Consider the following 27,778-nt stretch of genomic DNA (forward strand, 5'->3'; position numbering starts at 1 on the left):
GGGGGTCGCCTCATGTTTAGATCACATGGTCTACCGCTTTTTTTTCTTTCTGTGGAATAAAATTATGGCTAACTACACAAAACATTTATTTCTTCCAATATGACTGCCATATTCACTAGCAAAATGGCTTTTGTGTCTGTGATTAGTGGAAAAATAAAGTGGCAAGCTATATGATGGAGAATGGATGAGTTTCATTTTAATCTGCCAATTTACAATCAAGCCACCAATATAATCACAATCCTGTGAATTTATTCCCGTTTTCTGAATCTGCAGATCGTACACAATCCTACAGGTGGACAAAGCATTGGAATTAATTCTTCTGTACACTCCGAATAGTGAGCTAGAACAGCACGACACCTGGCACACACACAAACCTCAATACAAAGAATCGGATGAGTAAACACAGAAGTCAGAAGAATCATGTATCCCTTGCTCATTTATGGAAATGGATTCACACAAGAAAGAGCACTGTATTCAATACAAGGAAAGGTCACCTGTTACACATGGAGTGAATGAGATGTTAACCACTACGAGGTCGATCGGGGAAACCTGTTTAGGCTAAGGGATTAAAATCTTTTACTATATCCATGTCTGTATGCGCTTAAAATTTTCATACAGCTACATATTTGTGTAGAATATCAGATTATTACTTAGTGTTAGCTAAATGTACCCATGGATGCATACGTTCATGTTCAAATATCGTTTAACCTTTTTCAGAATATACAATAATGAAATGCATTAAACAGACAGTGTAAGCTCTTCACATACAATACATCAAAATTAAGAGATTCTACATTAGTTTCCTCTCACGACAGAGTGCAAATCAGATGCTTCACGACATATTTTAAGGTTAATTGCTCTTCTCGACACTCCCCTTACATATACAACCCATGCCCCCTTAAAAAAATCAGCTCACAGAAAAAAAACCTAGTGATATAAGTAGCCTTAAATATGGAATGTGAAATAACAAAAATGTGGTCCGATTATTTTATTTGACAACACGAATAAAAATGAAGTCCTTCATTGCATTTTAAGGAAAATAATTTAAAGCGCTTAACTTTTTTTTTTATTTATTTTTTTTTACTTTATATAACCTTGTGAGTAGACCACAATAAGCTAGTAAGGAACTTAAGGAGAGATAGATGGACAGCTGTGGGCAGGAGGGCTTTACATGCCATAGCCGAAGCCTGGCTGTGCGGGTTGGGCGTAGCCAGGCGCCGTGGGGTAACCGTAGCCGTAAGGTTGCTGTGGGGGAACTGCGACGTTGGGGCCTGCAGTGAGCATCAGCTGGGGTGTGCCTGGGAAAAATGATCAAACACAGAAACAATATCTATCAACCACAGGTTGTTGGTCTCATTTAATGGGTTTAGTATGCAACTGTAAATTATTTTACACCAGACTACTCTGCATTTGTTATGGTGATAAACCAATATATTGGGCATATTTGGTATTTTGAGTTTACTCAAAATATTTGGCAAAAATATTACATTAATTGTATATAATTAAATATCAATTTCAATGATACTTGCTAGCATTAAACAAACAAATAAACAAAATACCAAAAAGGTTACTGTACATTTCTAAGTGAAAATATTACATAAATTATATATGTATATTATATAATTATATAATTATCAATTCCATTCATACTTGCTAGCACTAAACAAAAAACAAAACAATACAATAACAAAATAACAAAAATAAAAACACCAAACCAAAAAAATGTAATGTGATTAGCCTATATCTGGTATTTTGAGGTTACTGCTAATATTTTATGAGTGGAAATTACATAAATTATACATGTGAATTAAATATAAATTTGACTTGTACTTGCTAGCATTAAACAAAACAAAAAAACAAAAAGTAAATAACTTATATATAAATAAAATTATTAAAATGTGAAATGAACTTCTATTTTGCCATTTAATATATTTTAAGGTTACTGCAAATATTAATATTAAAATATATATATATATAATAATCTAATAAAATAAAACGTACAAAAATGTAACATGATAAGCTAATATATTGTGGCATATTAGGTATTTTGAGGTTACGGTAAAAATTTGAGTGAAAATTACATTATATATGTGAATTAAATATAAATTCCATTCATACTTGCTAGTATTAAACCAAACAAGCAAAACAAAACCAAAAACAAAAAAACAAACAAAAAAAAAAAAAACACACAAATACAGTAAATACACACAAAAGCAAAAATATTGTTAAAACAATTATTTTAAATAAAACCTAAAATAAAATAAAATATATTAAAAAAACAAATAAGTGACTTCTAGATATCTGTATTAGCCATAATATAAATACCATATTGCTTGACCAATAATTTGTAGTGGAGTTATAAAAACTTTCTTTCTTAGATGAAGGGGCAGTGTAAGGGTCCTACCATAGACAATGGGCTGTGCCTCTGTGAGCTGTTCTTCCTCTTTCCTCAAAGACTCTGAAGCATCCAACTTGTCAACCTGAATGAAGGAGAGGTAGAAAGAAGGACAAGAGAGGAACAATGAGGAGAGATAAATACTCTGAAGAAAGGGAGTAATGACTGATGGATGGGACCATTCATGGGAGATGCATAAAGCCAAGCTTAATACAAGGTGCAAACGCTTTCAAAGCAGGTCTCAGGGCACAAGCTTCTTGCCAAGGCACTCCATACCCGACGACAAACACTTCCTATTGAAATAAGCTTCTGATTATTCACTACTGGTCTATGCATCATGGTAACTATGGCTTTGCCAATTCAATCGATAAGAAAGACTTGGTACAAGCAATAGATGGTCCCCCATACAGTCAGTCAGTATCCTATTAATTAACAATGCATATGTAGAAAACAGAACCCTCTTCAGGTGCGATCACATTAGCGAAAAATTCTGGAAAATATTGCAGGGAAAAAAAATCTATTGTCAATCGTGTAGCCATGTATGAAGCACAGCTCACACAGAAGTCACTTTGAAACCAAGCAGCTTTCTGTTGGTCAATGTGGTGAATTCCCATACACAATCTGCATTAGTAAATATTTTCCTCATGTAGTTTCCTATTGATTTGACTGGATTTCACCCACCAAAAATTTGCCGGAACGGTAAATGTGACCGCACCTTAAAGAGTTAGCTCACCTAAAAAAAAAAAAAAAAAAAAAATTAGACCATGTTTTATTCACCCTCAAAGCATCCTGGGTGTATATGACTTTCTTCTTTCAACCGCCTACTCCCATTCAAACGCTTGGAAGAGCAAGGAAAAATCTCAATATAACTCCAATTGGATTCGTCTGAAAGAAGAAAGTCATACACATAGGATGCTTTGAGGGTGAGTAAAACATGGGCTAATTTTCATTTTTGGGTGAACAAACCCTTTAATTCAAACTAAAGGTCTCACTTGATGTGCTAAGAAATGCTGTGTGTATATTTAAAATTGGAGCAAGCTGTTCATTGGTTCTGTGAAAGACGCCCCTGCGAGAAAAAGGAAGTCACTGTGCGAATAATAGAAACTAAAACTTACAAAAAATCTATAGGTGCCTTACTACCATGAAACAACCAAAACCATAATCTGATATAGGTGATAAACATGACCAATAAGCAAGTAAAAGCCAAGATACAAAGGTTAGACTGTCCTGGATATCTTACCCGTCCTTGAATGATTTTAATTATGATTTAAAGCAATAATTCACCTAAAAAGTACAATTCTGTCATCATTTACTCACCCTCATGTCATACCAAATCTTTTTTCTTCTTTTTTTACTTCAGTGAAACACAAAAGTAGATATTTTGAAGAATGGTTAAGCTGTTCTTTCTCATATAATGAAACTGAATGGAGACTGGAGTTATTGAGCTCCACAAATGATATAAAAAAAGTCCTTGTGATTTTTAAGCCTTCTATGATAATTTTATGAGTTTTATGGTAATTTGTGTCATTTTTGGAGCCTGACACCTCCTGTCTGTCATTTTCAATTTATGGAAAAGAGCACCTGGCACATTCTTCAACATTTTTGTGTTTCACAGAAGTCAGTCAGTCATACAGGTTTGGGACATCATGAGGGTAAATAAATGATAACAGAATTTAATTTTTTGTTTGAACTATCCCTTAAAATGTTGTATTTGGGTTCAGTTCTCTACATAGAGCTGATGTCAACTTTTAAAAGTTAAAGTATTATGTTGAGCAGGCTTAAAGAGATCGGCAGGTCGAAGTTTCGTTGAGAGGAAGAAATCATGCCACATGTGTAGTTTGTTATTCCCATGTTAAAAAGAGTGCATGAGAGAAAGGAAGAGTAAGAGTGAAGGTGTGACGGGGTGAGAGATGGTTTATACAGCCATTCACGGCTTCCAGAGGCAGGCAAAGCCAACAGCCACGATCCCTGACCTTTCAAGGGTGCTACGAACACGGTAAAACACATGCTTTTAAAGTATCTACAGCATACAATGGTTTTAGTTTTGAGAAGGACCACACTTTCTCATAGCCGTCACTAGATTGTAGATTGAAAACAAATGGGGCAACCATGCAACTCTTAGTTTAATGCTAGTATTAACTAGGAAAATGTAAATTGTGAAAATGTGGTCACTTCATTTCGCGGTCATCTCACATTGAACCTAATTACCTAAATCAGTCTACAACAGAATTAGCTGATGATCTTTTAACAATTTATTATTTCAAATTCACTGAACAAACAAAATTATCTAGTTGGCAATCAATGAAATGACAGTTCCATGGCATTCATCAGCTAATTCCAGCTTTCTACCATTTACAGGTCTGAGGCGGACTACCACAGCGTCTGGCAAACGGATGGTCAGTAATCTAGAAGAAACTCAAGGAAAGTCTAGTTAAGGTGTGTATTTAAAAGCAGCAGAGTGACATGGGAGGGAAGAACTCATGCAGATTCTTCAAAGTTTCAGTCTTCCAAACTACAAGAGTTAAAGAAGGAATAAGAGTGAACCTTCACCTTTTCCTTAATTGCATCAACCTGAAAGGGAATTTAAGAGTGGCAGCTTAAGAAAAAAGCAAACTTAACAGTCCAGCATTGCAAAAAGCAAGTAGAGAACAAATGCAGCAATCATGAGAAGTGTTAAAAGAAATTAACAGCGGGAAATCAGAGAAGATACAAATCAAATGTCCTTCCTGTTACTCCACTAGCATTTGTTTTTCACTAGATGATCAAATGAATCTTTATTACCTAGTGTGACTATAAGTCTATAAACTTGCAAAAAAAAAAAAGTCTGGTTAAGGTGATGAAATATTCCTCATGATTAAATGTCTGGTCAGACCATGTTCATGAATGAAAGAGGAAATATTTTTTTTTTTTTTTTAACTCAACATGCAGTAGCACGTAGAAAAAAATCCAATTTATACAAATACTGAAGGTACTAAAATTTTGTTCCAAACCTAGCAAGCAGCCTTTAAATCATCATAGTATGGATGCACAATATATTGGTAAACACTATCATTTACAAGTTTGGAATCAGGAAGATTTTTTACAAATAAATTATTACTTTTATTCAGCAAGCATTGATTAAATTGATCAAATGTGACAGTAAAGACTTTTACAAACTATTTCAAATAAATGCTGATCATTTTAACTATTTATTCATTAAAGAATACTGAAAATGAAATGTTTCTTGAGCATTAAATGAGCATATTAGAAAGCTATTATGACACTTAAAACAGGAATAATGGCAGCTAAAATCTAGCTGTGTCATCACAGGGATAAACTATATTTTAATATTTTAAAATAGAAAACATTTATTTTAAATTACAATAATTTCATAATATTACGGTTTTACTGTATTTTTGATCAAATAAATGCAGCCTTAGTGAGTATTAGAGACATCCTTCAAAAACTAATTATTTTTACCAAACCCAAACTTCTGAAAGTGATATTGTTACTTGATATTGGTTACAGGAATTTGAATCTATCTGCTGATATTGAATATGTTGTTGTACCTGCTCAGCTCTCCTACTTATACATTTGTTATGACTAAATGTGTCATTTAAAGTGAATGATTTTAGCTTTTAGTGTTTTACTTTTAATTCATTTTAAAATTAATTGATTATCATCATTATCAATCATAAAATAAAAATAATTAACGGACAGAGAAATACTTTTACTGAAACGTAACAATAAAAAATAGTAATGGGCTGTTTTTAGCAAACAGGTAGGGTGCTATGTATTTTTATTTATTAGAATACTGCATTATTAGCTTAGCAACTCATTAGCGTCAAACTTTATCGGAATCAATTGCAAGTAGACTCTATCAGAAAGCAACCGCTGCATTTATACACTAGGTTTTGGAATAAACCTAAAGTGTTTCCACTGAGAAAAGGCTTAATCTAAGGCCCTGTCCACACGAACGTGGTTATTTTCAAAAACGCAGGTATCCTCAAATCTGGCCCACGAGATCCACTTTCCTGCAGAGTTTAGCTCTAACCCTAATCAAACGCACTTGAGCATGCTAATCAGAGTCTTCAAGATCATTAGAAAAATCACAGGTAGTTTGATCAGGGTTGGTGCTAAACTCCAGGGCAAGATTTGAGTAACCTTGATCTAAAGCATCTATCATCCCAAACCGTGTCCACCATCAGACCCAGAAGAGCCTCTGGATGGAGGCTCACCTTGCTGAGGTATTCCCTCATGACCTGGATGAAGTAGGGCATGGAGAAGTCCATGAGGTTGTGCCTCCACGCGGTCTCCAGCACCACATCGGGCCTCAGCAGGTCGTAGCAGGTGAACAGGCAGGCAGCAAAACACTCTTTCTTGTCTTCCTGCAAGAACCACTGCAGCAGCTCCTCAGCTAGCTCTATGTCCTTTGACTCTGAAGCATACTGCATTGCGTCCTGTGGAAGAGAGACAAGAACAAACATTCAGTTAGATCCGGCCAAAAATTGAACAACTTTCTCAGTACGATGTCCCATGTGGTGTAAGAGAGCGGTTTACAATCTGAAGTGCTAGGGGGTATGTAGAAAAGTTTAGAGAAAAAACTGCAAAAAAAACTACATAAATAAAAATTTGATAAAGTAAAATTAGATTGCATATTTTAATATAAGCAAATAAACGAGTAAATAAATTAGATTAAAATAAAAATGATTAAAGTAAATAAATACTAGACGACAAGTAAAAATTTGAATAAATAAATAACAATTAGATAAAAAATAAGCTACATTAGATTAGTAATTATATAAATGTGTAAAACAAATCATTAAAATACATTTTAGATCAAAATAATTACATAAAATGATTAAAATAAATAATTTTAATGTAATTTAAAGCTTAAATTAAAATGCCACTATAGTGTACTATGACGACTAAAAAAAAAACTACTTTATTTTTGATATTTTAGATTTATAATATACATTTTACACAGAATAAATTCTTTACACAAAAAAAACTATATAGATCCTTTTTAAAGGGGTGGTTGACTTCTTTCTAGGCTTGATTGTGTTTATGGGGTGCAGTCTAACATGTGTTAATGCTTCGCTTAAAAAAATAAATAAATAAAGCGCATTATTTTTTTCACATAATTTACCTTTATTCCACACCGCTCTGTCCCTTCTCTGATAAACGCGCTGATCATTTCCTGCTTTTATGAAGCCCCTCCCTCAGAAATACGTGATTGGTTAGGTGCCCCAGTGTGTTGTGATTGGCTAAACCGCCACTAGTGCGTGTCCCGCCCCTCAGCGGCATGTGAGCCAAGTCTTCTCTTCTCTAAAGCAGCGCAGCATGGCCTCGCCCCCTTCGTTGCGTGTCCCCGAGGGCGGGGTTTATCTGGGTTCTCGATGTAACGGACCCGGGAAGTAGCTCGTTGGATTCCCTACGAGCCGTTATTGTAGGCATTAAACTGCCAGAATTTTAAAAGACGATATCTCCGTTTCCTTTGAACTTTCAACTGCAACTTTGCAGATATTGTTTATGCACAAACAGCAACATTACACACTAACTAACGTTAAGTGAAATCGCAATCAACCACCCCTTTTTATCATGGGAGTCCCTCAAATAAGTATGAAAATCTTTGGGATCCCTGGCATCTAAAATACTGAAAACCCTTGAAATAAGAGATAGATGGCTGAGGGTAAGACCTTGTAGAGTTTGTCTTTCTTGCAGAGCTCCACGCTCTGCTTCCAGCGGTTGTTGCCTTTGAACAAGTAGGCAGCGATTCGCCTGAACTCGATGAGCTCGTGCTTCTCCAGGCTCTGAGCCAGAGATATGTTGTCGAAGTTATCGTAGGCATCGATGGATGCACGCAGAGCCTGTGGGGGAAAAAAACAACAAAAGACAACAGATTGCAAAGCTGCCAACCAAGAGATTGCTTATAAAGTTACAGGCTGGGTCCAAAATGGTGTATTTGATATATACCTGATAATCTTCCTCCGTGATGAAGAGATTATTTAGTGCCTCATTTACAGCCTTGTTGTTGTGGTTCTGTACAGATCTCAGGTATGGTTTCACCAAAGGCAATTGCTTGACCTGAAAACAATAAAATCAAAACATTCTGTAAAAACAACCAAATGGTTGATTTTTTAAATGTGATAAGCGAAAGTCACACAGTACCTTGCTGAAGAAATTGACAGCACGAGTGTGGTCGAGACGTGGGGACAGTACGATCAACAGGTCATTCAGTAACAGCGGTTTGAACTCCAGGTAGAACTGGGTGGCTTTGTAATACAGCTCAACATTAGCAACCTGCAACAAGAGTTAACAGAAAAAGTTACATCAGATTAAAAAAAAATACAACCTTTTCAGTCCAAATGAGTGAGCGAAGTTTGACGAAGTCCTAACCCCCAAAGTATGCGTAAAAATGTGACAATACCTTGGTTATGATGTCCTTGAACTGGGTCTCCTTCCAGGCATCTGAAGGATGGTTCATCATAGTGATGATGGCGTTGTCATACTCCTCATACTTATCATACAGGAAGACTAGCTCCGCCCACAGATGAGCCTGCTCTGCTGCCCTCAAAACCTGAACAAGATGCATGAAATATTTCATCAGTTTTTTTTCCATCAAGAAATACATAGAGATGATCCACTGTGCATATACAGGGTTTGCTATTTTAATGCTAATTAGTTTTGACCAAATATAAGAACTCCATTTACAATCAATCAATATAAATTTGAAGCAGACATGCCTTGGGAATGTTGACTCTGGACCAGAAGAGCTCCAGGTGCTCCCTCATCTTCTGTGGTTTGAATTTGGAGTAGAGGATAGCCAGTTCTGTGAACATGCCCATGTGAGCGCGCTCCAGCCCCAGCGCCGCTTCAAGCATGGTGATCAGCTCCTCGAAATAGCCACGGTCCTGATGGAGAAACCGCAAATATCAGTGCTGCTGGACTCCAAGATGGACAGACACACTAAGGAGGTTCTTCTTAAATCATGAATTTAATTGATTACTATGATTGAGTGGATAACTGGATCATTTTAAAAGACTCTTATCTGGACAATAATAATTACTATTATTTTATATATATACACGTTACTGTGTTTTGTTTGTAATCCTGTAGTAGTATTTTATGTTTATAAATGCAATAATTATTAAACTCTCAAAGAACAATATCTAAATCAAAGAAATATTGCAACATGTAGTGTAATTATAATCACACTATCAACTACTATTTTATAGTAAATTACAGCTTCATTAAAATTGTTTTTTAAAAATTAACAGCCTTTAAAATGACTTTAAAAAAAAAAATTCAAATCGATTTGACTCGAGGAATTGTGACAGCCCTATAGTAAATATGACATCTTAAAAATTAAATCTACTACAGAATTATAATGATTGTGATTATTTTCACAACTTTTCATGATTGTGGGAACCCTGTTAATCTCTCAGGCTATGAAAATGCCATCAAACCTAAATTAAATCATTCTCACCTGGTAGTAGTTGATGAGCTCCTCAAGTTCATCAGCATGAACAACAATATGCAATCCACACATCTGAGCCAGACGAAACTCCTTCCCTTCAACACAGGCAAAGCAAACCTACAAGCAGACAACATCTTTGACACCAATGTAAACAGAATATATAGAGGCAAAACACATGGGATCAAAGCTATTCACAAACACAACAAGGTAACCTGCAGCATAAAATGGTTTCTGTAACTGTAGAAAAGAGCAAGAATGTATAACCAGACCTCTTTCCAGGTCCTTGTGCTGTTGGCTTTGCGAGCCCCATCGACAGCAGCCTGATACTCGCCAAGATGCACCAGAGTGGAGGCCAGACGGCCAAAGTTGGATACATTGTTATAAAGTAGTTTAGCTGCCTCGTACATCTTCTCGTCATAGCATCGGTCACCAACCTAGATAAAAAAAATAAAAAAGCAAAATAAGTTCATTCATCGATCAGACATTTACAAAAAACACTGCAGGAATTTGTCATTTTTTAAATAAACAGCAATATTTAATAGCTTAGAACTGATTTAATTTAACTTTTGACTATTTCCAAAGCCTTTTTTTATATTTTCATCCTTTTATGTAAAATACTTCAGTTTATTTATTTTACATCTAAATATATCCAAATACAGCAAATTGCAAAAATACATTAAAATAAAAATGTGGCGAATTTTGCCCCATTCATTTCTAAACGAGCAGCATAATACCAAAGTAGGAGACTCATACTTGTTGAATGTGTGCGTTGTTTGGCCCATTGATAAACTCCTCCAGTTCAGCCAGACGATTAGTCTTGGCCAGGGCAAAGATCAGCTCTGTCTCTACATATGATTCACGGGCCTTCTTACGAGCCATCTGCAGAAACTTGACAAGATCCTCCCAGTTTCCTGAAGAGAAAAAAAAAACAATCTCACTACTAGACCATTTCCCATATTTATAAACATCTCAACTTGGAACGTTATGGATTTAGTCAAGAATCAGGCACTTTTTATTGGTTCTTACCGCTTTGAGCTGCAGCTTGTCCCACTTCCATGTAGGCCGAGGGGTCGTCAGCTTTGATGTAAGAGTCAATGGCCTCTTTCACCAGCTCCTTCTGCAGCTGTGCTTTAGCTAGCTGACTCCACACGGCCGGCTCATTACAGCGCTCAGCAAACTCATAGGCCCGGTCCAGATTCCCAATGTGCTCGATAAGAACCTACAAGGACAACAAATTATTTGAGATCACAGAAACAGGAAAAGGAAACAAAGGCCAGGAACAACTCTATGCTTATACATTCATATAGAAAATATTAAGATGATATTTGGGAGATAAGCTGTACCTGCACTGCTGATGTGTTCACATCGAACTTCCTGAAGATCGCAAAAGCCTCTTCGAAGAGCTCATTGCTAATGGCGATGTTAGCGATGTCTGGGGCGTCGTAGTTGTCGAGGCGGTTGATGTACTCCATGACACGAGTGCGGTCAGCTTTGATGGCCGTCAGGATCAGGAGGTTCTGCAGGTTCCTGGGACACAAATAATGGAAAAGCAAATGTTTAACAACCTAAAATCTTTTATGGAAATCAATTTGTGTTCCGTCACCGCTCGGATTAAATTACCTGTGTTCGCTGAAAACGGAGTTGTCCAAAACAATCTTCTCCAGAAGTTCAATGAGTTCATTGGGTAGGTCAGCAGTCATGAAAGCTTTGACAGTAACAGACACTTCCTCGGGGTCCTGGGTCTCAGAAAGGGCAGTTTGAACAACCTGTGGTGGGCGGGAACATAAACTGAATTTAATCTTTATGTTTGAAGCAGTTTTTGACATTATAACTCAGAAACGTACTTAAAGTCAACATGAAATCAAAATTTGTCCCATTTTCTTTTATTTTCTTTGCCCAAAAATAATTGACATGGCATTCCTAGTCTTTTTGTAAACAGGCTGAAACAATGTTGCTTTTCTGATGACATCATCAATCCCTTATTTTTTTTAGCTCCTCCCTTTCAGCCATTTGGTTACATTCTGCTATGTAGCACCTACTTTCCATAATCCAATTACTTTTCAATGGATTGTTTTTTACGTTGTGCCATTCTACTAAAATGGATTGCAAATAAAGCTTCATGTTGACTTGTGTTATTTTCTAATTTGCACCTGGTCGATTAGGGGTCTCCTGTAAGGGTTGCTCTCCAGAAGCACACTAGCCCACAGCTCGGGGTCCTTACGACGCACAAGGTATCGAGACAAACTCTTGAAGAGCGAGTTCTCATTGCAAACCTGTAAAGAAAAAAAAGAAAAAAAAAAGTTAAAGCAATTTCCCTTCATTTTAGGAACTGGATTTATCAGTGAACACGCTAAAAACAATCTGCTGCAACAAGCAGCTAAAACAAAAGCACCATTGTTCCTTACATGGATGAGCTCTTGGTCACACTGTCCTCTCTCATAAGCCACACAGGCCAGATGGGGGTCCCTCTTCTCGCAGTATTTGCCCACCACGCGGCTGTCATAGTAGGGGTTCTCTCGGAGGAAGCGCTCAGGGTTGTTGTTGCTGTCGATGTAGATCTTAGCCAGGGCATTATGGGTAGCAGGTTCCTCACAGCCCTCGTGGATACGGGCCTCCAACCACGGCAGAAGCAGCTTCAGTCTGTCAAAGAGATCAAGAGTCAACAATGCACACCAGAATCAGAGTAAATCAGACCACAACAATATAACAACAAATGTTAATATGATTATAGATATTTGACAATATTTGAATTATCTGCACATAATTGTGCTAATTTAGCAGATTAACAGCAGAAGTGTTATTTATACATTTAGACCACCATTTAAAAGTGTTCATTCTCAAGGTACCATTCTAATAAGTTGATTTCATTCTTAATTTATTCATTAATTCTTAAATATTATATCTCAGTCTAAACTGTGTAAACGGTTACGGTCACTTTTGATCAATTCAAAAGTGCATCTTTGCTGAATAACAACATTCATTTCTTAAAGAACAAACAAACAAACAAACAAAAAAGTAATAAACCACTTTTAGGCATATATTGTACATTGTACATTATTTAGGTGTAAATTCAAAAATGACTTGTCAATGGATCACAACAACGAAACACGTTCTGTATTTACATGAAATAATTATTAAATATGTTAAATATTATACTTATTTAGTACAATTTAAATTGCATCATGACTCAGTTTATCTCCATTATATTGGCCAACAGTACGGACCTGTTTCTCTTTTCCACCTCGGCCACAAGCTCATCAGTAGAAAACTGGCCTCTGACCACAAGAATGAGGTTCTTAATGACATCCTCAGAGCAGTCCACGTCCAGCAGCCCTCCAATCACCACGGGTAAACGGCTGGGGTTCACCTGACAAAACCAGTTAATCACTCAATCAGCCACTGCTACAGAAACACCACACCGAGAGCCGAGGCGAGCCCTTGAGAATCACAAGAGTTGCTAAAATTATTTAGTACCTTCTGAACATAGATCTCAATGTACTTCTGCAGGTTGTTGCGGTACAAGTAGAGCACAAGGTCATGGACAAAGTCAAAGCGGTCACACACAATGATGAGGGGCAGCTGGTCTGTCAGTTTTGCTTCCTGTTAAAGACAAGGTAAATTGTTCTTAATAGCACAATGAACTTTTTCATTTCAAGATGCTTGTTAAAAGCCTAAACAAGAGTCTTCAAGAGTCATGCCTTGAGGAAATTCTTCACACGCTCAGGATCGTAACAGTTGCTCTCTCTGCAGATTCTCTCCACTTCTTTGATTTGACCAGTTTTACAAGCAGCCTGGATATATTTGAAGTGAACCTCTGGATCCTGGCTGAAGTTCACAATGGAGCCCAGGAAGTAGAACAGACCTGCAGGCCATACGAACACATATTCTCATGAGATCTGATTCATTTCCATGATTGAGTGTAAGCGGAAATCAAGTAATCAATTTAAAAAAACTGCTTAAAATTGAGATGGACCGATACCGGGCCCGATACTGCACTCCAATACTCATATAAATGCTACGATACCAAAAGCCAATACCACACAGCCTGTGAACAGAGCTGTGTCCAGATAAAGCATCACTGACAACAGAACAAACAGAATAGAATGGATTTATTAGAGATTAAGGATGTCTATGAAGTACATGTAGGCTATGTAATTAATATAGCTAACGTTAAGCATTCAATATTCATGCCTGTATAGCAGCTGTGCACGAGCTGATAAGAAAAGCTCGCTGAGTGGTTTGAGCATGCAGCGGGACAGATGCGCGAGCTTGTCAAGCAAATATCCCTTTCTGACAGACATTAATGGAAAGTTTGTAGTTCAGTCGGATGCGTCAAAAGCAGGTAAGTAAACCGATGCACAAGACAAGTTACTAGAGTTATTTGTCGGTAAATAGAGAGAGAGAGTCACTTCTGTTGCATGATCTTGAATGCTGTTTGCTCACTTAGCAAATGCTTCATTTGGATTAAAACTAAATCATAAATATAAAACAAAAATTATAGGGGCATTAAACCACATTTATTTCAACCGGCAAGCATATACGATTTGAAAGTGAAACTAGCAGCCTGTGTGAAATGCGCAGTGTTGGGGAGTAGTTAACTACAAGTAGCGACGCTACTAACTTAACTACATTTTTCAGTAGCTTGGCAGTAGCTCAGTTGCTTTTTAAACAATGTAGCTTTTCCAGTAGCTAACTACTTTTTGCAGCAAGTAGCGGTGTAGCGCGAGCAAAAGCTACATTGCGTTTTGTCGAGCCTGCGCGAATCAGCACGATGCAAGGATATTCTTCTTGTTAGATTACAAACTCATTTTTTGCCATTACCGCCACCTGTTGTTTAATCACGCATCTTGCGGCTAACGGTTCACTGACGTACAGAAGTGGGTTGACACACCCATATTATCCATGATGGAGCAAGACGTGGCGGCAGATTTGGAGGATGGAGAAACAACTAACGTTAATTACCCATGGCCTTATTTGTCCAAGTTCATGTCTCTCAAAGAAACGACAAGTAAAGGTTACACTTTTTGTAACAGTCTGAGATATTTGAGTGTTGTGTGTAATAAAACAATACTCTTTGAAATCATAATTGTATTGCATTGTTTTAAACACTAAATATTTTACTTAAAACATTCCTCAGACACTTATTCAGTTATTTATAATATACGTTGTTCAAAAAAATCTAAAGTAGTTTCAATGTAGCTAGCTACTTTTTGATAGTAACTTGTAGTGTAGCTAACTACTTTTCCAAAAGGGTAGCTTGACTGTAGTTTAACTACTTTAACTTACGAGTAGCTTGTAGCTTATCAAACTACAGTTTCAGAGTAGCTTCCCCAACACTGGAAATGCGCAAGGGCTAGGTGAAACTCACATTCTGCACCAATGTGTGCAAGCGTTGCGCATGTTTTGCTTGCTTTTAAGGCCAAAGTATACTTCCGTTTTTACTCATACACGAACATCCGCATATAGTGCGACAAAGTTTTTCACCAAAATAGTATGCGTGTAATTGTATAATGTATAATGAGTGGTTCCCTGCATTATTTTAGGAAAACGTTTTGTGCTTACAGTACTGAGCCGCTGCAATCGACTTGGTACAGTTCTACTGCCCCATTAAATTAAAGATAAAATAACAGAGCAATAAAATGAACAGTGAAAGTAACAAAAGCTTGTGCAATACATTTTAACATGTATAATTAAGTGTGAAAATAACTTAAGGAAATACTGTTTGCTAAATGAAGCCAGCTAACATGATTCATATTTTATTTATTATTATTTTGTTTCTGTACCTAATATTTAAAAAAATTACAAAAGCAACGAAAATAAAAGGTATCGGTATCTGCAAGTACCAAAAATGAAAGTATCGGTAGTCTCTGACTATTTCTGAAAAAGTGGTATCGGTGCATCCCTAGTTTAAACTTTTTTCAGGCAAGTGTCCATGTGGCACTTTATTGTAAAAACAGTAATGCACTGTTATTAAAATTATCTGGACAAGTCAGACCAAATACACAAATATAGAGGTACACCATGATTATGGTTAAAACAAAAAAAACAGAGATAGGGATAGTTCACCTTCCGTTGCTGGTCCCCACTGACTTCCATAAATGGAAAGAAAAAAAAACACTATTCAAGTAAATGGGGACCAACTGAATGTGAACTTTCCCTTTAAGCTATATTGTCCTGCCCTAATTTCAGGAAAATCAGTCATGGTGCACTGAAAGTGTTTCAGCATTTTTACCCTCAAAGCTCTTGAAGGACTCGAACAGCTCTGTGAGCGACTGGGTGGAGAGCTGCTCATGATATTTGGAGGCCACCTGGACGCAGATCTGGAGGTTCTGCCTGATGTTAGCAGAAAGCATGGCTCTCAGACACTCCAGAGAGTCCTCCACCGATAGCGAGCCGAAAAAGTTCACCAGCCACTGCAACCAGAGCACAACATATTACCACATCAATCAGAGCAGAAGTACCAAAATACTGATGGCCATGAACATAACTATCAACATTTAAGTGTCGCATTCCATTCTAATAAATGCAAATGAATGATACAGTAACTCTGGGTATAAAAGTTCAAGCAGACCGTGGACTGTACCTCTGGGTTGAGCAGGTGAGTGTGGACTACAGCCCGTTTGATGTCATACAGGTCAGTGTAGTGCTCCAGAGCTCTCTGTAGGAGACCTGCCTTCTCACACAGCTGAGCCACATGGGCCCGGTCGTAGTGAGTGAACATCTGGTTCCCCAGGATGGCATCTGCCACCTGAATAGGGCAAAAAAAAAAAATACCATGTTATGATAAAAAATTTTGCAAAATAGGAAAGTAAGATGTTTGATGTTTGTAGTGAGCACCTGTGGGGCGTGCATCAAGTTCATCTCCAACAGACGAGTCTGCAAAGGACCTTCAGTGGGACGGTTGTTCTTCAGGGCATCCAACAGGAAAGAAGTGCACTGCTGGATCAGGTTATACTCCATAAACACATCCACAATCTGTAGAATAAGCAAAAACATAGCGAATTCATTTGTTATTAAAAGTTCACCTACTTTATCCTCAGAAATGCTTACAGCCAGTCAATTTGTATAAAATAAAATACAAGATATACAACTGAGGAAATACAAAATGCTATTAGACCTGAGTGATGTCAGCCAGAGGTTCCTCATCCTGAACGAGCATTTGGGAGAACTGCAGGCCTTGTTCTGGACTGATCCGCATGACGTTCCTCAACAGGAAGATCCAATCTGGAGTGTAGCCAACCTGCACACAGATGGCCACGCATTAGATGATGGAGCTCAAATATTAAATCTCTCACACGAATAGAGCAGTTCACAGAGCAGTATGAAATTTAGGGCCACCTTTTTAAAACTCACCTTTTTTGCATACAGTACAATTTTCTGGAACTGCCCGGTCTCGGCGAAACACTGGATCACTTTGTTGGGAACGTTGGCCCTTAGATAAACACTAAGTGCAAGAGTTGGATCCACAGACTTCACCAGATCACCCAACTCTTCAGAGCACTCCAGCTGCAGGAACCAAAAACAGACGGCTTTCATTATGTATCATAATATTGAATAACAACAAATTACATTAGTCGGAAAGATATGAGGCTCCACACTTTTTGACAGTTTCTATGACCTTTCCAGTTGTTTGTGATAAAAGAATACGATTTTAAAATAATTTTTATTAAGACTGATTAGCTAGTAAATCAGCCTGTGAGATACGTTAAAGTGATAGTCCACCCAGAAATTTAAATCTATCATCATTTACACACCCTCATATTGTTCCAATCCAAACCTTTATGATTGAAACAGTTTCGGGTACCACTTATTATATTTATCCATATAATGGAAGTCAATGGGAATCAAAACTGTTTGGTTACCAAAATTCTTTAAAATACGTTATTTTAGGTTCCGCAGAAGAAAGTACGTCTTGCAGGTTTGGAATAACATGAAGGTGAGTAAATGACACAATTTTCCTTTTTGGGTGAACTTGCGCGTAAAAAAAATTAATTAAAAGACTGATTTGTTAAAGGGATACTCCACCGCAAAATGAAAATTGTCATTAATCACTTACCCCCATGTCGTTCCAAACCAGTAAAAGCTTAATTTGTCTTCGGAACACAATTTAAGATATTTTGGATGAAAACCTGGAGGCTTGTGACTGCCCCATTGACTGCATGGTAAATTGCACTGTTAAGGTCCGTTACAGTATGAAAAGCATCATCAGAATAGTCCACCTGCCATCAGTGGTTCAACTAGAATTTAATGAAGTGACGAGAACACTTTTTCTGCGCAAAGAAAACAAAACTACGATTTTATTCAACAATTCTGACACAGAGATATCTATCTATCTATCAATTTTGTAACTGCTTTTGTTGTATTGATGCTTTGTAAATATTGTATGTATAACAATCATGCCAATAAAACTATTTGAATTTAATACAACTTTGGGTCACATATTTATTCATAAGAGGTTCTACCTTGTCTTCCTTTAGCCATTTCTCCAGTAGCTGTTTGCGGCCTTGCTGCAGGACGGGCCTGCAAAGCTCCAATGACTCAAACTTGTTCAGCTGGCCCTGATCCAGCAAAATCCCAAAATACTGCAGCAGGGGAGACGTCTGACCGGGCTGGGCAGGAACACTCTGGAACCGACGGATGGTGTCTGGGGTGCGCAGGATGCCCTGCAAGAAGCCAACAGCCAATCAGAAACCCCAACATTTGCCTGACAATGACTAATGAGGCATCAGGTCGTGTGATGCAGTCTGCTGTACCTTTGGTGCATTGGCAGCCACTTTGGCAGCTTCAGAGTAGTTGCCACCAGCAAATAGGTTGTTGAATTTGCGGGCGAAGAGCTCCTCTGCACCTGCCAAGTTGTTACGGACGGCCATCCTGAGGGCCAGATCAGGGTTCTGCAGCACGTTAGTGATGTAAGGGATGATATTTTCCTCCTCCACACACACAGACAGCACCTGAGAAACAATGACAGTATCAGAAAGAGAATGCAGACACTGACAGCATAATTCACTCTACAAATTAAACAGAATTATACTTTGGGATTCATGATTTATTTTTTTAATAACTGCTTTCTATTTTAATATATTTTAACAAGTCATTTATTCCTGTGATGCAAAGCTGAATTTTTAGCATCATTACCACATTAGTGCTAAATCTGGCTAATCTCTATTCATAAGGCCCAAATGATGCTGATCTGGACCCATAAAGCACCTAAAGCGACCCTCAGGGTAATACATAAATGAATGGGCCGGTATCCCATTATACACTTATTTACGTCTGAAGCACGGCCTGTGACAGAGCTGGTCATCAGTCAGCGACTGAAGCCCAGCGAACACACCGCAGACTGTAGTAAGAGGATTACAGCGGCAGTCTCTACCTCCTACTGAGCGGCACACGCTGTTCTCACTGTACGTGTCGAGGGGTCAACAAACGCTGTTATTTACAGGGATTCTTTCCGCAACAGCATCCTAATGCATTATGGACTGAGACTGAGGTTAGAATAGCTAATATATCACAAAAAGCCCATAAATATAACTTAAAAAAAAACAAATTATATTATATTATATTATATATATATATATATATATATATATATATATATATATATATATATATATATATATATATATATATATATATATATATATATATATATATATATATATATCATTCAACATATTTTAATTGCCCAAGTTTGGTTAATGCAAATTTAAAACTGCTTAATATTCCATATCCACAGTCAATCAAATATATATGTAATGTATTTGATTATATATATATATATATATATATATATATATATATATATATATATATATATATATATATATATATATATATATATATATATATTCCCTGAGATTCATGAGTTGACTGCTCAATATTTATGCATTTGCCCTAAAACTGAATTTTTATATTTATAGAAAAACCATAATTTCAAACAAATATAGCCACTTCCAAGTGAATTCAAAATGTTTAATGCAAGTAAAAAAATATCACATGTAATATTTTTGTTAAATGAACAAAACTTATTTACTGTTTTCATTATATTCAACAAAATAATAATAGATATAAAACATCATCACCCTTACCTATATACATTACCTAACTTTAATTTAATTTAAAAAATACATAATATAGTAATATGAAATGACCTGCAATGAGCAATTTTGAACAACTTAGTTTTGAATTGATTCATGGAAATGATTCAAACTTATCAACTCTGACACATACTGCAGTTTGAAATAGAAATGTTATTAAAACAATTAACTTATGAATCATGAGAAAAGGATTGTTTGTTTGATTATTAACTTCATGCCAGCCTCTTTGGTATTTTCCTGGCTAAAACCTATTTCCTGTTTAAAACCTTTTTTTTTTTTTTCCAATAGATAGAAAGATAAAAAAAAAAAAAAAAAAAAAATCAAATGACATGATCCTTAGGAAACACATTGAAAATTGTGTTCATTACTGCAATGTTTAGTGTTGCTTAATTTTATATTGCCAGCTAAATCAAGACGAATACATTGTGACCATTCAATATATCATCCCACCCTAGTGTGGTCTGACAGTTTTGTGGTTTGATAAGGGAGGGTTTTTAAATGAGGAAGGGAAAACAAACGGGAGAATAACAATGAACAAGGATCACATTCTGTGCACTCTGCATATTTAATGACTCTTGGGTCTGAGCTTCAAAATAATTCATCAACTGATGGCATCCTGTTACAGTAGATTACAGAACACAAGCTAGTGTGCTTGCAGACTAACTATACGGAAACAAACCCCTGGTGTCTGCCTGGAACTAGCTCAGCTGCTCCATTCAAATGTGCTGACCAAGCCTAAATGCTCAAGCTAAAACAAAGCCAATGAACCACTTTCTTCTTTCTGTCTGCAATAACAGCAGGTAAAGCGGTCGGTACCTGTCCCTTCCGGTTCACGCCAATAATGCCAGATGTGGCTTCATGAGAAGCGGTGACAAAAATGGTCTCTCCACTGATCCTGTTCATGTAGATGCAGGTGCCCATCTCAAGGTCATACAGGTGGATGTAGCCATATTTGGTGATGAGAAAGACAACATCATGCTTGGAGCTTATCTAGAAGACGACAAAAAAGGAGTGCGATGGTCAGAAATTTTGTGGTTAAACCTAACGCCCCAACAGACAAATTTTAATAATATTCATTAAATATTCAAAACTATGAATACCTGCATTGCAACCGGAAAATCGTTCTGTGCCTCTGGAGGGAAAAACACGTCGACTGCTTTCTTTGGAAAGGGTTGATTACCTGACGGAGGTGTTCCAACCTCAATAATGTGTAACTACAGTGGGGACAAAAACACGCGAATGACATTAAATTTACAACTGTTTCAATGCAAAGACATAATTACTACTTATTACCACATGGACATTCATTTAAAATAAATAACCAGACCTTTCCTCCAGCTTGTCCCCGAACAGCAAAGCAGAAAAGTGTGGATTCCTCAGCATTTCCCTCCATTTTAAACTGAGCAAATCCAGCAGCATGGCCTTCAATCGGCTGCGACACCTTTCTGTCCACTGAGTAAAGTTGCATTGCGCCCACAACGCGGTTTTGCTGACAGGAAAAGGTTTAAAAATGGCATTTCAGCAGGAAGACGACAACAACTGTGACATGCAGGTTAATGAGAAAGGATCAGGCAATTTTTGGTGCATTAAACATTGCAAATCAAATTGTTATTTGTACCTGTGCAGAAATTCCAATTAGAAGCAACCATTTCTGTTTGGCGTCAGTGCGGTAGTTAATAATTTGACAGCCTGCTAAACTGGAATGCCGGTCAAAGACTTTGATGGGCTGTGAGTCTCCTTCCATACTCCAGTGATAGACCGCATTGTCTGTCACAAGTGCTACGGTATTGAGAGAGATCCACTTCCAAAATGTAACATCATCGGTCATGGTGTGAGCCTTCATCTTGCTCTTCATTTCAATGTTGAAAATCTGAAGGGTTTTTGCCGCTGAAATTCAGGAACAGAGGTCACTTGAACAAAACAGTGACGATTGTGTCTTGTCTAGTTCATGAATGGTGTGATTTAAATTAGTTAACATACAGACATCAAGCATAATGCTACTAACAAGACGTGTATGTTATCATAAGTGTAAAGTAACAACAAATATATGGACAACATGACAAAGCAGTTACAATGCAAAAGGAACAGCAATATGACAAACACTGCAAACATTTACAAACATCAAGCCGAGTTTTAATCTGCATTTAGTTGGACATTTTTTAGTCAAGTTCTAAATCTAACAAGCTTATCAATTATTAATTAGTTAGGAACTCGTATGTCTCTTCTCTGCACTACAAAAAAATACAATGCAGATTGTTTAATGTAAAAAAAAAATATTAAAAACCATATTCTCGCCTGCAATCACATGAATCATCACCTTACCTCAAGTATGTGGGAATACTATTTGCTAAAACATGTATAAACATGTTTAAAAGTTTTAGCCTAAATTGTGGACTGCAATTGGCTAAATCTGCAGAGATGTATTTATTCTTTTAATCAAAATACAGTAGCCCCAAAATGCATTGAGACACTTAAAGCCACACTTAATGTATGAATATCACTGCAATAAAAATAAAAGAGTAGCATTTATTTTAAAGAAAATGAGCAGAAGCACACTTTTTAATCAAAACAAATCATCTGATTTATTTGACAAAGTATTTGGACACTTTATAGTTGTCAAATGTCAGTCAATATTGTAGAAAGTAGATTTCAAACTGCCATGAAAAATCTAATTAGTTTTGAGAAAAGCTGAATTATGATTTGATTGCACTCGATTTGATAATTTTCTCTAATGTGACAGCATTCTGACTTTTAAAGTGTCCAAATATTTGTGTATGGGGGGAGGGGTCACTGTATATTTGATTTAATTTCTGTTAACCACTGTTGAAAAAAAAAATGTAACAATGTCATGAGGGAGAAAACACCTAACAATTCTGAATATTACTTACAAATGCATATATTATCTAAACTCAAGGCTTTAAAAAAAACAATAATTCCACTCTCAGAATAAACACACTACCATTCCAAAGTTTGGGGTCAGTACATTTTTTAAATGTTTTTCAAATATGTTTTTTACGCTTATCAATGATGCATTTATTCAAAACACAGTAAAAACTGTACAATATTTTACCAATTTAAAATAGCTGTTTTTTAATGTAAATTATTCCTGTATTTTTCAGCATCATAACTCCAGTCTTCAGTGTCACATGATCTTTCAGAAATCATTCTAATATGTTAATTTGCTGCTCAAGAAACATGTCTTATCAAAACAGTTGTACTGCTTAAATGTGTATTTTTCAGGTTTCTTTGATAAATAGAAAGTTGAAAAACAAACACCATTTATTTGAATTATTTGACCCCAAATGACCCCAAACTTTTGAATGCTCATTTCCAAAATCACCATAATCACATACAAATCATCACCGCAAATAAGACCATATTCAGTTTCTCACTAATTTCAAGGTCATAATTCACCTTCTCATTCTTACAGTTGAGTTGCAGAGTGAAATATATCTAGAAAGTTGCCTTGCAAATCTATCAGTTTACAGACATATTACACCTTTGCATTGCATTAACAGTATACTGCCAAGTGCCAAACAAAAACAAAATGAAATAAAGAGCTGAATATTGTTGTTCTGACTAACAACAACAAAATGTATTTCATTTTACACTAAACAAGAAAAAAAAAAACAGGCGGTTACATGCATGTTACACGATCCCAACCCCCTCCTTACATGGCTAACCTATCATTCAACAAAGGCATTCAGATTGACCCCACATTTCACAATTCAAAATCCCACAACTCAGGATAGATGAAATTGAACTCACCGTCTGCAAACATAAGAAAGCAGTAAGAAACAAAATAAAAAAGAACAAAAACAAGCAAGAACAGACAAAGCATTTATGATGGCAAGACATTTCCAATGAGCATTTTAAAAGCTATTCTTATCCAAAAAATTACATTAAGAAGCTTTAATACGTAACGAGACAGAGATGGCTGGGAACATGAACAAACTTGTTGGAATTATGGAGGGTATTTTAAAATAATTATGTCATCTGACATCACAAGTCATACATTGTTACACTAAACTGTCTCGATAAAAACACAGTCAGCTGATATTGTAGTCATGTTATATATTGAGGGGGTGGGACGGGGTTGCAGGAATACACAACCTCATGGAAATTTCTATATTCACGCCAAAAATTATCATTACATTTCAAAAATCCATGCCTTAATGCCCCCCCCCTCACTTTTCAATGTCTTTAATGTCCCTGTGTCTTACCTTTAAGAGCAATGACTTTGCTGGCTGGGTTCATGATGGCACTGTCTGCAGAGATGGGCCTGCGGATGGGCGTATTTGGATCGCTCATGTCGATGATCACCACCTGGGCTTGTTCGCCCACCTTCTCTCGGATGCAGATGAACTTATCCGACTCCATCGTAAGGGTGCTAAACCCAATGTTCGCTGGGTTTATGCCCAGGTTTTGGAGCTGTAAGAGGTGGACAGGCATTATTTACTATTGTTAGATACAGTACTAGTAGTTTTTCTTTTCGGCATCAAAATGCTGTGTAGCTTGGCTTCATTTTTTTAATACACTGCCGGTGTCTGCTGCAAGTCTATTTCAATGTTTATGGGACGTGTTGAGATAAAAAATAGGGATCTATGGGCACAAACTCACAAGCCCCATCATCCTCCCCCACTGTGATGCACCTGCACAATGACACAATACACTGTACTGACTCAAGTCAGGCCGGTTCATTACATTAATGCTCCAGTAACTGGAATTTAAGTAATGAAAACAACAAATATCCATGAATTAGCATTCAAATCTTATTTATCCATGTATCACACATCAATGTTGATAAACACCATCTATACACTATCCTAAATGTTAGAAATTATTTAAAGGGACAGTTCACTAAAAATGTTAGGCAGAGTGGCAGCATCAGTCTGCATTGATTTTCACTGCATTGTTTTTAAAACTAGGGCTAGGGTTGACAATATCCAATAATTTATTTTACTACATCTTTATTTTGATGAATCGATGTTGATTCTTAAGTTCCAAAATCAATCATTTAGTCCATTTTCATTTGATGCGTGATCAAAACAATATGCTTTTTGCTTTACTTATGATATGAAAAAGTCTCAGCTGTCAAATTCTGTCCATTTTATCATGAAATTCAAGTAATTTGTTATTTTTATGCTCTTTAATGTGGCAACATAATAGGCATATCTTCCTCTTTACTACTAGTTATAGCATGAAAAAACATGAATGAACATCAGAAGGTATGTTGAAAGAAACCGTAGCATAATCCGTTTCACGTCTCATCGCTTAGTGTTTCAACCATGAAAAGACGTTAATAAAATATTCTTGTAAACGTCAAATAACATTTACCTCAGGAAAGCCATATAATGTACATAGCATGTTTGTTAGATAGAAAAAAAAACTCTACAGAGGAGCACTCTTCCAAAATACAGTGTATGCACCATATTACACAGTCATCATTTTTACTTAACCTGTTCATGATGTCTCATTTAATATAAGTTTGAAAAAAAACAGATGTAAAAACATAAGCATATCACTAAAAGGTTTAAATAAATGTGTATTTTCAGTGTTTGGATACAACTCTTTATTTGAGCTCTGACTGTTAAAAATAAACAGAAATCGAATTTGGATTTCTGTACAGTTTACAATATTAGTATGTTAGCTAGATTTTTTCCTTAAGAAAAATTAACGCGTTCTGTATTTGATATATGTACAATCGAATCGATTTTGAATAGAATCGAAATCCAATCAAGATCTGAATCGACTCTCTGTGAATAACCACCAATATATTTTACATCATTCTGCCGAACATCTTTTATATTGGTTTTTGAGTGACTACACACGATTATAATTTTTACATTTTCGGGTTAATCATCCCTTTAATTCAGCAATAAAGGGGCAATTTTCCAATGATAATGTAGACCATCCAAGTCACGTTCTATCTAAACGACACATTTGCGATCAAATCAATCACATCGGGTAACGTTATGCAGCTTGATAAAGCTGGTTTAATCTTTCCCAAATCGCTGCATCCCTCTGTGTCCAAAAACCTAGTGACCTGCCTAAGTTACCCAGGCTGCATCTCTCCAGCATCATAAGCTCGTTCGATTCGAACATCTAGTATTTTCGCTCTGAACGGTGGTTTCGAACTTTTAAATTCGAACATCCATCAGTTTTTAGAATGTCACATGCATTAACTTCGGCTGTTCAAAGATGCTGAGTTTTTTGAAACACAGCCATTGAAATGGATGGGAGGTCATTCATTGAGCTAGCGCTAAAGCTAACGAGCACTGTCACCTCTGTAACAGCACAGCCAACGATTATTAATGCTGTGAACGAGTCGCGTACGGTTTAGCCGTAGTAAAAACCCACCTGCAGGTGCTCCTGGAAGCGGATAGGCAGAATTTGAGCCATGGTTTGGGCTTTCTGTTCTCAATCCTCCCGGCCGGACTCCTCGCAAAATTTCTGCCTAGCTTTAGCGAGCGACGACCTCCTCTCCGCAGACACCCCCGATTCAAAACAGATCAAATGCAGGACTGCTGGCTTTATTAGACAGAGAATGCAAGTGTCGCGTTTTCGTCGTGTCAAGCCAATCCGCCAGATGGTTGATGTTTTTTCTCCCCTCTCTGCACGGATTGGACTCGCTAAGACCCGCAATGGCGGCGGAAACAGCTCAGACTGACAATCCGGAAGCAGCAGCGCGGACTTTGCGGCGGAAGGACATTCGCGATTTCAGCGATTTTGTTAAACAAGCAGGCGATGCGCGATCTGGTGTTGGGAGCGTTTGGGCGGTTAATATTTTAGATTTGATTTATAAGCCCCAGTATGAGTAGTCTAGTCACTATTAAATCATTCGTTTCATTTTTGCCACATCATTCAGTTCTTTATATTCTTTGGACGTCATTTCCGGCTGCGCTCTAGTTGTGGTGGTGGTGGTTCGTTCGTGAACGAATCGTTGTTTTTGAACGAATCGTTCACTGAATCGTTTTCCGACCAGCGCAAAATACAGGTGGTGAAGTATAATGTCATTGGTTGGACATGTTTGGGGAATTTGGCTATTGAAAACAAAGTCCATTTGAAATTATTTGAATAAAGATGTGATAATTTTGCAGAACGAAATAAAATTATTAAATCTTAAATCTAAAGTTTTTCAATAAATTGGTCTTTTCTCTGAACAAGAGAACAGCACTGAAGAACCTAAGCTGAACATCTCGTCAGTGAACGAAATTAATCAACATATCGTTCGTAAATTTTATGGAGTTCCTTTAATCATGGGTCAAATTTTAATCATGGGTTATAAACGACTGGCCATTGGCTGACCATTGGTTTGGTGTGTTTACAACCATTTCTTAGGGCTGTAAGTGACACACCAAACCAATGTATGTCAGCCCAGTTTTTGCTTTGTGTTCCGCACCTTGGCACTAGTCAGACCATGTCTGTGGCTTTTTGGCCAAAATGAGCATGTTGGATCAGCAACTGAGCCTTCAGTAAGAGAGACCAGTCTGAATGGATGTTAACGAACCAGTGCACAAGAAAAAACTAAAGTGATAAAACTATTTCCCCTTATTTTTCACTTCCAGTTCTTTCCTTTCTGTCCCAAAGGACTGACAAAGACAGTGCCATTTGAAACTCATCAGACATATTTGTCAAATAGTCCCGTCTGTGGTTAGCAAGAAAATGGTATATAGCAATGCTCTGTTAATAGTTTGAATATCTGCAGTCCTAGTTCCAAGTTTCACTTTTTTAATGACAAATACAGACTACTGCCACTTGCTAGTATGGAGAGTTATTTCTTCTCACCCAGGAACATAATGTAGGCCTACATGTAAGTTTGCTATT

General features: G+C 36.9%; 1 protein-coding gene across 2 annotated transcripts; it reads right to left on the reverse strand.

The window, feature by feature from the left end:
* Window positions 1–416: 416 nt before the first annotated feature.
* LOC306854464 (clathrin heavy chain 1) lies at window positions 417–26,857 on the reverse strand. 2 transcript variants are annotated; one of them, XM_079392500.1, is made up of 33 exons: window positions 26,312–26,851; window positions 24,175–24,382; window positions 21,570–21,838; window positions 21,279–21,440; window positions 21,052–21,165; window positions 20,768–20,941; window positions 18,608–18,805; window positions 18,317–18,517; window positions 17,208–17,360; window positions 16,972–17,094; window positions 16,692–16,829; window positions 16,438–16,602; window positions 16,087–16,267; window positions 13,553–13,716; window positions 13,329–13,454; window positions 13,079–13,221; window positions 12,260–12,494; window positions 12,005–12,127; window positions 11,475–11,620; window positions 11,198–11,381; window positions 10,881–11,073; window positions 10,608–10,765; window positions 10,124–10,288; window positions 9,864–9,971; window positions 9,121–9,288; window positions 8,805–8,954; window positions 8,546–8,677; window positions 8,351–8,461; window positions 8,074–8,244; window positions 6,613–6,834; window positions 4,946–4,966; window positions 2,405–2,480; window positions 417–1,298 (listed from the first exon to the last, which is right to left on the reverse strand). In XM_079392500.1, exons 1-33 carry the CDS (start codon window positions 26,351–26,353, stop codon window positions 1,168–1,170), a joined length of 5,055 nt encoding a protein of 1,684 aa, XP_079248626.1. In that variant the 5' UTR covers window positions 26,354–26,851; the 3' UTR covers window positions 417–1,167. The 2 variants fall into 2 exon arrangements, with proteins under 2 accessions (XP_079248626.1, XP_079248627.1); XM_079392501.1 differs by lacking the exon at window positions 4,946–4,966 and having other exon boundaries at window positions 26,312–26,857.
* Window positions 26,858–27,778: the final 921 nt, after the last annotated feature.

This window comes from Barbus barbus, assembly GCF_936440315.1.
Source record: "Barbus barbus genome assembly, chromosome: 34".
Taxonomy (NCBI): Eukaryota; Metazoa; Chordata; class Actinopteri; order Cypriniformes; family Cyprinidae; genus Barbus; species Barbus barbus.